Source organism: Macaca mulatta, chromosome 15 (assembly GCF_049350105.2).
Source record: "Macaca mulatta isolate MMU2019108-1 chromosome 15, T2T-MMU8v2.0, whole genome shotgun sequence".
NCBI lineage: Eukaryota > Metazoa > Chordata > Mammalia > Primates > Cercopithecidae > Macaca > Macaca mulatta.
The window spans coordinates 22,915,498-22,928,375 of record NC_133420.1 but is presented as its reverse complement, the minus strand read 5'-3'; the positions used below and the strand labels follow the sequence as shown (position 1 = coordinate 22,928,375).

At 57.6% G+C, this 12,878-nt stretch overlaps 2 protein-coding genes across 3 annotated transcripts; one reads left to right on the top strand and one right to left on the bottom strand.

Annotated features, from left to right (window-relative positions):
• The first annotated feature begins 2,120 nt into the window (after positions 1 to 2,120).
• On the top strand, positions 2,121 to 7,320 carry WDR38 (WD repeat domain 38). 2 transcript variants are annotated; one of them, NM_001193696.3, is given in 9 exon segments: positions 2,598 to 2,739; positions 3,343 to 3,463; positions 5,101 to 5,217; positions 5,328 to 5,425; positions 5,708 to 5,788; positions 5,937 to 6,068; positions 6,171 to 6,320; positions 6,805 to 6,852; positions 6,943 to 7,286. In NM_001193696.3, coding segments are annotated over 9 exon segments (945 nt in total). In that variant the 5' UTR covers positions 2,598 to 2,670; the 3' UTR covers positions 7,072 to 7,286.
• Positions 7,311 to 12,487, bottom strand: RPL35 (ribosomal protein L35; the record flags this gene model as incomplete). The annotated part of the gene is given in 4 exon segments (NM_001265735.1): positions 7,311 to 7,496; positions 10,664 to 10,745; positions 11,943 to 12,079; positions 12,434 to 12,487. Coding segments are annotated over 4 exon segments (372 nt in total). The 3' UTR covers positions 7,311 to 7,346.
• Between the last annotated feature and the right edge of the window lie 391 nt (positions 12,488 to 12,878).

Genomic DNA, 12,878 nt, shown 5'->3' with positions numbered 1-12,878 from the left:
AGCTCAGGTATTGAGCTGGGAGCTGGAACCTTGAAGAAACCAGGGCAGTTAGGCTCTCCAACTCTCTCTCCTACTTCCTCTTTTGCCACAAAACAACATTCTCTGCTTCTTGGGGCACTGGTCAGGAAACGCTGGCTCCCCACTAAACTGTTCGGGACTGGGGGCAGGACTACGGGTAGGGGATGAGAAGTGGGGCAGGGCAAGGAAGCCAGGAAGAGTAAGGAGAGGCAGGCAGGGGCCAGATAAGCGGGGCCGATTCTTTAAGAACAATTCAACGGACACCTGAGGCCCCTGCCCAACTTAGAGCTGGAATGTGGCTCCTCAAGGCCCCAAGGGTCCTGCCTTTTCTAGTACCTCCCTTCCTCTCCCGAGAGTTGACCATTCTGGAGATTTGGGGGTTTTGCTTGCTTTTCTTATCCAAAGAAATAGAGGGTTCTTTTTTGCCTGCCTTGTTTTAATTTTTTTTTTTTTTTTTTTTTTTTTTGCTGAGCAGATGTTTGTGAGGTTTGTTGTTGCTGTTGTTGCTTTGTTTTTAGTAGAGATGGGGTTTCACCATATTGCCCAGGCTGGTCTTGAACTCCTGGCCTCAAATGATCTGCCTGCCTTGGTCTCCCAAAGAGCTAGGATTACCAGCATGAAGCACCATGCCTGGCCCTGTGGGGTGTTTTAAGGTTGACATGAGTAGCTGAGGAGAGGCAAGGCTGGTCCAGGACCTCCAGTACCCTTCAGGGGATGGAGCAACAGTGAGAAAACCCAGCGCGGCATCCATCCTGGACATCTTGGTAGAGCCCACTCCCTCGACAGCCTGGCCAGATAGAGGAGAGAAGGCGGCAGGCTCCCCGAGGAGAAGGAAGAGATAGCCAGTGGTGGAAAAATTGGCGGAAACTTCTCCACCACTTCATCCACGGAGATGATGCTCCGGACCCTGGCATTCGTGTTGGTGGTTCCACCTGCAGACGCCTGAGCCAAGCCCACGGGTTTTGACCCCAGCTCCACCCCTTTGGCCAAGCAGACATTGGGCCTGGTGGACAAGGTCTAACCTGAGGGTTCTGGGAGTGAAGGGCTGGGCTGGGGAAGGTGGTTCTGGGTCCTCTGGGTAGAGCAGGAGTAACCAAGTGGCTGGACAATGTGCCCAGGGCCGGGGCATGGGTTGGGGGTGCCTGAGCAGGAGGGCCAGAGGGCCAGGGAATAGTAGCTCTGGGGAGCTGTGTCTGGGAGCCCATGTCTGGGTGTTGGGGAACAGCCTTGTAGGCCCAGCTCAGAAGGGTTCCACAGTGACCTAGGTCCTCTGGGATCTGGGATGGAGTGGGACTGCCTCAAAGCTGTCATTGTTGCTCCCTCGCCCGCCTGACTGTCTGGGGCTTAAAATAGCAGGAGCACAGCGGATCTCCTGAGAGAAGTTTCTGGCAAAGAGATTTGGGGGGAGGGGTGTGAGTCACAGCTGGGAACCCTTGAGTTTGAAGCTCCCAAAGCCCAGCTGCTCTACCCCTGCCCCCAGGGAGCCTGGAATCCATGGGCAGGGCAGGTGGGGGGTCCTCTGTTCCCTCCCTGTCCTGCTGTGGGAGTGGGGAGACTGGGTCCTGCCCCAGCTCTGCCGTGGAGGTACTGGCTAGATGACTGGGCCAAGTCCTGCCCCCTTCGGACCTCAGTTTCCCAGATGTACCAGGAGATGTGGACCTTGACATCTGCTGCGAGGTCCCTGGAGTTCACGGCATGTGGTCCCAGAGTCAGACAGCCATGGACTGAAATCCCAGTTCCACTCCCACTGGCTGAGTGTCTCTGAGCAAGTCCTCCCAGCTCTCCAGGTGAGTTTCCTCACCTGTAAAATTCACAATGAAACCAAGTCCTGCTCATTCCAAGCTTCAGATTGCGCTATCCGGTAAGGATCCTCGCAGCTCCCGGGCACTGGTCCCCCGCCCCCCTCCCTGCACCCCAGCCTCCACCCCATCCTCAGATGGCACATTTTGTGCTGCCAGGAATGTTAGCAGCGACGTGACCCCACTTTTAATGCCATGTACTTTACACACGCTACCTCTGGCTCCCACGCCCTGGAGGACAGAGCTGGCTACTGTCCCCAGCGCTCTCCTGGGACATCCTCAACCTCAGTACTGGCCACTCCTGGACAGAAGGGGTAGTGGCTCCTGAGCGGGCCCTCTTGGGCATCTACCATGTGCCAGGCCCTGTGCTTGGCTCACCCCTGGAGTCCTGTGGGGCAGGACTGATGCTCCCTGTTATGAGATGGGGAGACAGGCTCGTTGCTCCCCTGTCTCAAAGGGGTGCAGGGACCCTTTGCAGTCCACAGTCCGCAGGACGCGGGGTCTGGACCACGCGGTGCGTGTGGCCGGGGCGCCCTCTAGCGGCCGCTCTGCATGCCGTGTTGCCCCCCGCGAGAGCTGCCCTAGGGTGGAAGCGCAGCGGCTGGCGCGGGAAGTCCCTTCTCCGAGCCCACCGGTGTCCCGCCTGCTGCGTCTCCACCTCCTCCGAGCTGCGAGCGGTCTGGCCCTGCCTGTCAGTCCTCGTGGCTTTGCAGGGACCCCACCGTGGCTGTACGCCCCGCCCCGATTACCATGGAGACGGCTTGTACACAGTTTCCCCTTTCCTCCGCCCAGTCCTGGGGTCCCACGGCCGCCTAGGTGGGAGCCCGCCAGGTCGGGGCGGGGCCGGGCGCCCATGAACAGCGGGGTCCCGGCCACCCTGGCCGTGCGGAGAGTGAAATTCTTCGGCCGTCACGGCGGGGAGGTAAGGCCCAGCGGGCTCTGCCCAGACTCCCGGCTTTGCGTGCAGAGTGGTTCCTGGTTCTGTGTAGTGGGGGTTCCAGAATGTTCTCTGGGCATTAGCTTAGGATATGGAGTCTAGAGTAGACTTTGCTAACCCAAGAAGGCTCAAAGTAGGCTCTCGGCTCTAGTGCTGGGCCCCAGCTCCAGAGCAGCTCTAGGTTCTAAGCTCTGCCTCTAAAAAGAGCCCCGGGCTCTGGGCTCTGCCTGGAGAGGGGCACAAAGCTCCCTGCTGACTCTGGTGCTTTCTGGGGCCCTGGCTCTAAAGTGAACTCAGGGCTTAGAGTAGATTCTGGGCTCTCCGTTGTCAGCTGCAGCTTTGGAATGAGATCTTGGCTCTGGGGTTCCAGGCTAAGGTTCCAGCGAAGGCTCCTGCCTCTAGCGGCAGGCTCTGGTTTTACTGGGCTCCAGGGAGCCCAGTGGGTCCCGGGTTCTGGGCTCTGGTGGTGGAGTGAGGCTTGAAGTCCAGCTCCAACCCCAGGCTCTTGGGGGCAGTGTTTAGGGGTCAGAGATGAGTGGACAGGGGTTTCTTCCCCAGAATGGGACCGGTTTTGCGCTCTGTTTCTAGGTCAATTCCTCTGCCTTCTCCCCTGATGGCCAGATGCTGCTCACAGGCTCAGAGGATGGCTGCGTGTATGGCTGGGAGACCCGGAGTGGGCAGCTGCTGTGGAGGCTGGGTGGCCACACAGGTGGGGCTCCCACACCTGGCTCGGAAGACCTGAGGCACAAGGCTCTGGCATTCTGCAGAGCTGACCGCAGCGACCTCCGAAGAGCTGGGCACGGGTGCAGGGCAGGGCTAGGCAGGACAGGAGATGGGATGTGATACCTGGGCACTGGGGCTTAGACTCTAACAGGCCTGGACTCAGATCCTTCTTTAAAAACACACACACACACAAACTGTGATGTAACACACGTAATACTTACCGTTGTATATTTTTTTGTGTGTGACGGAATCTCGCTCTGTTACCCAGGCTGGACAACCTTGGCTCACTGTAACCCCTGCCTCCTGGGTTCAAGTAATTCTCTGCCTCAGCCTCCCAAGTAGGTGGGATTACAGGCACCTGCCACCACACCCGGCTAATTTTTTTTTGTATTTTTAGTAGAGATGGTGTTTCACCATCTTGGCCAGGCTGGTCTTGAACTTCTGACCTTGTGATCCATCCCCCCCCACCCCACCAGTCCCCCGAAGTGTTGGGATATTTTTTTTTTTTTTTTTTTTTTTTTTTTTTTTGAGAAGGAGTCTTGCTCTGTCGCCCAGGCTGGGGTGCAGTGGCCTGATCTCAGCTCACTGCAAGCTCCGCCTCCCGGGTTCCCGCCATTCTCCTGCCTCAGCCTCCCGAGTAGCTGGGACTACAGGCACCCGCCACCTCGCCCGGCTAGTTTTTTGTATTTTTTAGTAGAGACGGGGTTTCACCGTGTTAGCCAGGATGGTCTCGATCTCCTGACCTCGTGATCCGCCCGTCTTGGCCTCCCAAAGTGCTGGGATTACAGGCTTGAGCCACCGCGCCCGGCCTTGTGTTGGGATTAAAGGCGTGAATCACTGTGCCCACCTTGTTGTATACATTTTTAAGTGTACAGTTCAGAGAATCCAGTACCTTCACATTGTCATGACACCAGTCTCCAGAACTCTTTTCCTCTTGCAAAACTGAACCTCTGTCCCCACTAAACAAGTCCCCAATCTCCCTCCTCCTAGCCCCTGACAACCACAGTTTTTCTTTTTGTCTCGATGAATCTGACGTCTCTGGGTGCCTCTAAGTGGAGTCACACAGTATTTGTCTTTTTGTGACTGGCTTATTTCACTTAGCATGATGTACTTAAGTTTCAGCCATGTCGTACCTACCACTGTTTTGACTTTGATCTTGGTCAAGTCCTGTCACCTCGCTGAGCCATTTCCACTGCAAGCAAAGTATCTAGCACCCAGTGAGGACTCAACAGATGTAACTATTTTAATTATTATTCAGGAGACAAGAAAAAAAAAAATCAGGCAATTATAGGCAGTCTGATTAATGCTGCAAGGAGGGGAAATCAGGGGCTGGGAGCTCAAAGGAGGCAATTCACCTAGGCAGCAGTTGTTAGGGCAAGTTTCTGGGAGGTCCTTACTTTGACTTGGGTATTGATGATTTTTCAGATGAGCACACTGAGGTTGGGTGTTCCAAGGCTGACGGCCCAGCCCAGGCCAAGCCATGGAAATCCAGGCATTTCTGGGAGGCTGGAGTTTGGGTGAGGGGCGGCTGGCAACGAGGCTGGGAAAATTAGCAAGGATTGGACTGTGTGGGCAGAAGGTGGCGGGCAGTGCTCTGTCACCTGACTGTGGCCACCCACCCAGGCCCCGTGAAGTTCTGCCGCTTCTCCCCTGATGGCCACCTCTTCGCCAGCGCCTCCTGTGACTGCACTGTCCGCCTGTGGGACGTGGCAAGAGCCAAGTGTCTGCAGGTCCTGAAGGGTGAGTGAGCTGGGAGCCAAGCAGCCAGGCCTGCGTTCCCTTTCAGACGGTGCTATGTCCTGTGTCATGTCACCTTTCCTCCTTCCCCGACCCCGGGCTGGTGCCTGCAGGTCACCAACGGAGTGTGGAGACGGTCAGCTTCAGCCCTGACTCGAGGCAGCTGGCATCAGGTGGCTGGGACAAGCGGGTGATGCTTTGGGAAGTGCAGGTATGTCAAGGGCTTGGGGCCACCAGCCTGGGACTCAAGGACCAGTTCCAGAGAGGATGTCACCAGTGTTGCCCTCCCGGCTCAAACCCTCCACTGGTTCCCCAGGGCCCATGCCCACAGCGGGCAACCAAGGCTGCCCCGACCTGGCCACAGCCGCCTCTCCAGGCCTCCCTGCACACAGCAGCCCTCAGGCTTTTTGCACAAGGTCCCCTTGCCTGGACTGTCAAGGCCCAGGTAGCCAGCTGCCCTCTGCTGCCTCCTGAAGCTCAGGGCTCTCTCTAGTCTGGCCAGATGCTGCGCCTCTTAGTTGGGCACCGAGACTCCGTCCAGAGCAGCGACTTCTCACCCACGGTGAACTGCCTGGTGAGCCTAACCTCTGCCCTGGGCCCCACCTTGGTGGCCCCATACCCACTTGGAGCGGAGCGGTGGGAAGGGGATGGACTCCGGGACCCACCTAAATGCGGAGTGGGTGGGGAGCTGGCGGGGCCAGACTCACAGAAGCTGCCTGCAGGCCACCGGCTCCTGGGACGCCACCATACGCATCTGGGACCTGCGGACGGGGACCCCAGCCGTCTCCCACCAGGCGCTAGAGGGACACAGTGGCAACATCAGCTGCCTGTGCTACTCAGCATCTGGCCTCCTGGTAAGTGGGTGTCCTGGGTTCCAGGGTGGTCCCCTGCTGGCAGCCAGGCCCTTAAGGCTCCCAGGCCCCAAACCCCAGGGATCAGAGCTGTCTGCTGTCCAGGCCTCCGGTTCCTGGGATAAGACCATCCACATCTGGAAGCCCACAACCAGCAGCCTGCTTATTCAACTGAAGGGCCACGTCACCTGGGTGAAGAGCATAGCCTTCTCTCCCGACGAGCTGTGGCTGGCCAGCGCCGGCTATTCCCGCATGGTAACCACCCCAGGCCTGTCCCGCTCCTACCCACCCACCCTCCCTCCACCAGGAGCCCTCAGCACTCACTCCAGAAGGCCCACATCCCCACTTGCCCTAGCTAGGAGGGGGCAAGGGCAGGACCCAGGTGCCAGCCTCTCCACCTAATGGCCAGCACAAGGTCAGGGCTGGCCCATTGGCAACTGCATTGACATTTCCATGACCCAAATGGCATCAGGCAGAAGGGAACTCCTGCTCTGAAATTTCAAATACAGCCCACAAACAAAACCCACACCAAGCGGCTCAGATGTTCTTTGGCCCAGGGGCGGTGGCTCACACCTGTAATCCCAGCACTTTGGGAGGTAGAGGTAGGTGGATCACCTGAGGTCACGAGTTCAGGCAAAGACTCCATCTCAAAAAAATGTTGTCTGGGACTTTCCTGGAGGTGGCTTCAGATGCCACAGTGGCCTGTCGAGGATTCCTGCCATGCCCCCTCCTTTTCCAGGTCAAAGTCTGGGACTGCAACACAGGAAAGTGCCTTGAGACCCTGAAGGTAAGGCAGGGCGCTGTGGCACTGAGGGAGCCATGGACAGCTTCTCCCAAGGCAGGACTTGCCTCGAGCCCTACCCTCTACTCTTGGCAGGGAGTCCTGGATGTGGCCCACACCTGTGCCTTCACCCCAGATGGGAAAATCTTAGTGTCTGGAGCTGCCGATCAGACCAGACGTCGAATATCCCGCACGACCAAATCACCCAGCGACCCTCAAACCTAACACCACCTGGGAGGGCGCTGACCTCACCCGCTCCCCTCAGTGGCACGCGGCTTCCCACCACAGGCCCAAAGTGACTGTGCCGGCATCCAACAGATCCCCATGGCCAGGACTCTCCCGGCCCAACCACAGCAGACAACAGCAGCGGGCGGGATGCTTGCTGGAACCCATCAGACACGTGGTCCCCAGAACCAGACCCACCCGCCTCAACCCAATCAGTGGAAGTGCCAGGAAACAAAGCAGTCTCAGCCAGCTGTGCTTTATTGACAACGCGCCACTCAGGCCTTGACCGCGTACTTCCGCAGCGGGTACAGCCGCTCCTTCCGCTGCTGCTTCTTGGTCTTCAAGTTCTCCTCGTGCTTGTTGAGCCGGCGGCGCATGGCGCGTGTCTTCTTAGGCCGCAGGTCCAGGGGCTTGTACTTCTTGCCCTGGGAGACAGATGGCAGGGTGAATCCAAGAACCCGGGTCTGATAGCAGCAAACGGGGCTCGGGAGGGCCATCCAGAGCCACTCAGGAGGACGCTGCTGCCAAAGGACTGGCAGCAGGCCACATACTTCACTAGCTCAATTTAATCCCCCCAAATTTAAGCCTGGTGGGGCCATCCTCATTTCGTGTAAGTCTGCCGACCTGGGCTGAGTGCCCAAGTCTTGGCAAAGCTGTGGAAGAGCTGGGGCTTGCACCTCAGGCAAGTTGACTCTCAACTCAGTGCTCCTTCCACTGCCCGATTCCCAGTCAGGAGGACAGTCAGTCACATGACAATCTAGTACAGGGTGCGCAGCACCTCCCAAGCCCCGGGTGTGGTTACTGCTACCTTGGCTCTGGTTAGTGAGTATGCTGGGGGCTGAGGCAGTATTCCATCCATCTGTAGGCAGGGCCCAACAGGTGCTGCCCACATGAATGTCCAGCCTCAGAGGCCTGGCTGGCCAAGGCCACTCGCCCCACCCTCTTCCTGCTTTGGGGCCCCTGCCCACAGCTGTCACAGAGCCATCATCCGTCTCTCCGTCCTTGGCTCCCACTCCTGCCCCACTTGCTCTCCAGCAGGGGGTTCTAGACCATGATGGCTCTCACTGGTCCCTCCTGTGTTCTGCAAAGGTCCCCTGCGCCCCCTTCAGGACTGGGCCCTGTGCTGCGAGCTGGCTTGGCAAAGAATGTGACCCAGTCCCGGCTCAGGGGTCCCAGCCTAGTGAGGAAGACGGAACAGGTAACGAATGGCCCATGGTGTGGGGGAGGAGAGATGAAGGAAGGCGTCTCTTAAAGATGGGCAGAGGGCCGGGCGCGGTGGCTCAAGCCTGTAATCCCAGCACTTTGGGAGGCCAAGACGGGCGGATCACGAGGTCAGGAGATCGAGACCATCCTGGCTAACACGGTGAAACCCCGTCTCTACTAAAAAATACAAAAAACTAGCCGGGCGAGGTGGCGGGCGCCTGTAGTCCCAGCTGCTCGGGAGGCTGAGGCAGGAGAATGGCGGGAACCCGGGAGGCGGAGCTTGCAGTGAGCTGAGATCCGGCCACTGCACTCCAGCCTGGGCGACACAGCGAGACTCCGTCTCAAAAAAAAAAAAAAAGATGGGCAGTACCCTCAAAGGCAAGCACGGCGGGGGCCAGGGGAAAGGGCGTGCAGGCTCTCCCTGACCGGAACAAGTCAGGTGCGGGACAGACCCTAGCTAAGCTGGATGCTGAGGTCACAGGGCCCCAGGCCCCTGCAGGTGGCCAGAGGACTGCAGAAAGATCCCTGGACAATGAGGGCCAGCCCTGGAGGGTACGTGGAGGCAGGAAAGTGTTTGTCCTCCCACATCCCTCATTCCTGCTGGCACTGGCTAGGCATTCGTCCTTTTCACATTGGCTAACCCCCTAGAGTTCTGCTGTCCCCCAAACAACCACTAGCCACACGGAGCTGTTGACATTAAAGATTTTTGCCACACACATGCTAGTGTCCCCTGAACAGCTAACATAGCTACACTATGGCTCTTTTTATTTTTTTGAGATGAGGCCTCACTATGTTGCCCAGACTGCACTTTAACTCCTGGGCTCAAGCCATCTCCTGCCTCGGCTTCCCAGTAGCTGCGGTTACGGGCCTGTGGCACTTCATCAGCCATGGCTGCTGTTTCCATGTCAAACCTTCAAGTTATTCAAACACTAACTTGGGTAGTGATGTGGAACCATTTTGCACATGAAAGACCCTCGGGCATGGTGGCTCACACCTGTAATCCCAGCACTTTGGGAGGCCAAGACGGGCGGATCACGAGGTCAGGAGTTCGAGACCATCCTGGCTAACACGGTGAAACCCCGTCTCTACTAAAAAATACAAAAAACTAGCCGGGCGAGGTGGCGGGCGCCTGTAGTCCCAGCTACTCGGGAGGCTGAGGCAGGAGAATGGCATGAACCCAGGGGGCAGAGCTTGCAGTGAGCCGAGATTGTACCACTGCACTCCAGCCTGGGCAACAGAGTGAGACTGACTCAAAAAAAAAAAAAAAAAAAAATTAAAGACCCTCATCAGGTAACTTTGGGGGAGATTATCCTGGGTAATCCCAGAAGGCCCGATCCAATCAGCTGAAAGCCTTAAGTGCAGGGCTGAGACTCCCTCCAAGTCCCCTCTGGGAACAGCAGCTTCAACCTGGGCCCTGAGTCCCAGCCAGCCCCCACAATCACCTAAACCCATTCTTCAGAATACGTTGGATGTGTGTGTACACACCGTCTCCCACTAGTTTTGTTACTCTGCTTGAACCCTAGTAAGACGAATGTTAAGGACAAGACCAGAAAATGGTCATTAAAATTCAAGACTAGGCCGGGAGCGGTGGCTCAAGCCTGTAATCCCAGCACTTTGGGAAGCCGAGACGGGCGGATCACGAGGTCAGGAGATCGAGACCTTCCTGGCTAACACAGTGAAACCCCGTCTCTAATAAAAAAATACAAAAAACTAGCCGGGCGAGGTGGCGGGCCCCTGTAGTCCCAGCTACTCGGGAGGTTGAGGCAGGAGAATGGCATAAACTCGGGAGGCGGAGCTTGCAGTGAGCTGAGATCCGGCCACTGCACTCCAGCCTGGGTGACAGAGCGAGACTCCGTCTCAAAAAAAAAAAAAAAAAAGTCAAGACTAAGGGGGGGGCCAGACACCTGTGCACACCTCCCAGGAACACTCAAGCCGACCCTCCCCAAAGCAAGGTTTGGAACCGGGGCCCATCATGCCATTGGTTGTGGGTGTCTAGGCCTCAGGGTCCTCATCTGAAAAACGAGCATGGCAGGTGCCTGGCAGGCACTGACTGACACCCAGTACTAGTAAGAGGCAGTGAAAACCTTCAACAGCCAGTCCCATCACTGCCCAAGCCACTCAACTGGGAAGGCTGGATTCAAAACCAGAGTCTCCAGCCAGGATACCCGAAGCCCCATGAATTATTGACACGTGCAGCCTGAGAAGTGGTCTGCAGAGCCACATGCCAGTGCAAGACACTGGTAGAAGGGAGAGCCCAGCAACAAATTGGGAAGGCTAACCACTCTCAGCCCCAGGCACCAAGGAAAACCTCCTTACCATGCCCCCTGGCCAGGGACGGCTAGCACTTAGCTTCCTGAAGCCATCCTTTCCTATGCCCCAGCAGACTCACCTTGTAGAATTTCCTGAGGTTTTCTTTCTGAGTCTGGTTAATGACTGTGAGAACACGGGCGATGGATTTGCGGACGACTCGTCTACAAAACAGATGTCAGTGAAGATGGGGAAGAAACACAGCACTTCCCAAGGCTCAGGACCCCATACATAGGGCAGGGATAGCTGCAGCCTCCCCTATCAGCCCATCCATATTCACTCAGGAGGAAAGTGTTCTGGGAGTGAGGTCTGAGGGGAGAAGAGAGGGACATGGGATGGGCGTTCCAGGAATGGGGCAGGGAGTCCAGCGCTGTTGAGCTGTAAAGTGTCAGCTGAGACAGCAGAGGCTTTGAGGAAGTGCAGGCTGGATAAATGAGGCAGATCAGGAGAAGACCTTCAATCCCAGAACACGAATTTATCCTGAGGGCTAAGACCCGACCAATGCCAGTTTCAATGAGCTGATGGGAGGGAATCATGCCACAAAGCAGGCAATCAATCAGGCTAGTTTAGGGAATCACAGGAGAAATGAGACATTGGCAAACTGGAGTCACTACAAGCCAGGAGACTGAAGCAAGCAACAAGCTGGGCAGAAGTTATTTGTAGTCATGGCAGGATGAGGGAGTCACCTAGTAGACGGCTGAGGATTCAGTGTGCAACCGTGCTTATCCAATCCTCCCACCCCTGCCCGCACTAAGGTTGTTTGGGGGAAAAGAGGACGACCACCTTTTTTTTTTGGAGACAGGGTTTCACCTGTCAACCAGGCTGAAGAGCAGTGGCTCCATCATAGCCTCCCAACTCCTGGGCTCAAGTGATCCTCCTGCCTCAGCCTCCAGAGTGGCTGGGACTACAGGCCTGCACCACACCCATCTGATTTTTTTTTGAGAAGTTGACTTTGTACCCAGGTTGATGAACTCCAAACTCACATTCCTTTCACAAGTCTCCCGCACTCTTAGCCATGTAAAATAACTTACGCTGCCACTCCAGGGTGCAAGCCACCCACCTACCAAGAGGCGAAAGGTGAATTAAAAACTCAAGTGTTGGTGGGAAGCGGAAGGAAAGGGTCCACGTAGCTTTGAAGGTAGCATTAAGGTGGGTCTCCGGGGATGCACTCCAGGCACAAGGACCACCAAGGTCAAGGCAGGTAAGAGGCTAAGCACACAAGGGTTCTCCCATGCGCCCCAAGATGCACGGAGTGGGCATCTAAGCGGTCAGCTCCTTAAGCCAACTTTGAAATCCTCCGACGATCCCGATGCACACGTGATCCCTACCCACGAGGGCTGTGATCCGGCCGCCTCACTTACATCTTAGAGAGCTTGGAGGCCGCACCGCCTGTCACTTTGGCGACGCGCAGCTGGGACAGTTCCACCTTCAGGTCGTCCAGCTGTTTCAGCAGCTCCTCCTTCTTCTTCCCGCGAAGATCTCGAGCCTTGATCTTGGCCTGCGCGCAAGAGAGCGTGTGGCTCAGCCAGGCCGCGGGGCCGTATCCCCTTCACCTGCGTGGCCAGCCCCCAAAGGCGCGCGATTCGCCATCGACTACGAGTGCGCCGGAGCCCCACCCAGGACTCACGACAGTCTCCCTCAACGGCCGTGCTCGGCTACAGTAACCCAGGCCCCGGCCGCGCGCCTCTCCCGGCAGAGAAGCGAAGAGGCGGGCTGTGGTGGCGCGAGACCGTTCTGCGCGGCGCCCCACAGGCCCGGCTGGCAGACAGAATCCGGGGACTCAGCCCGCACCGCCTGCCCCAACCCCCGCGCCTCACAGCGATCGGATGGCGCCCGATTCCGCCGCTCTCACCATTGCTGCACAGAGAGCCGATGCCGCCGCCGCCGCCCGCTCCTAGGCAAAGAGGAAGTAGGCGGGGCTGACCTCCACAACTACTGCCGGGTGGCGGCGGGCGCGGCCAATGGCGCCGCAGCGGGGGAGCCCCGGCTCCGCCCCATCTCCCCGAGGAGCGCCGTGGTACGGCCAACCCCGCCCGGAAGGGCTGGAGCCCCGCCCCGTGGTGCTAGCATTTTTTCACGGCACCGCTTGATAGCGAGGTCGGCGTCACGCTCTAGGCGCGCAGTTGGGGAAACCGAGGCCCAACGTGGGCGGCAGCTTACCAGAGATGGCACACGGAGGACTCGAATTCGTCCATTCAGTCATTCGTTCATTCATTCATTCGGGAAACCTTGCAGATCTCCCAATCTGGGCAACTCTGAGCTGGGCGCCAGTAGTCTGGGGGTGCTGAGGGGAGGAG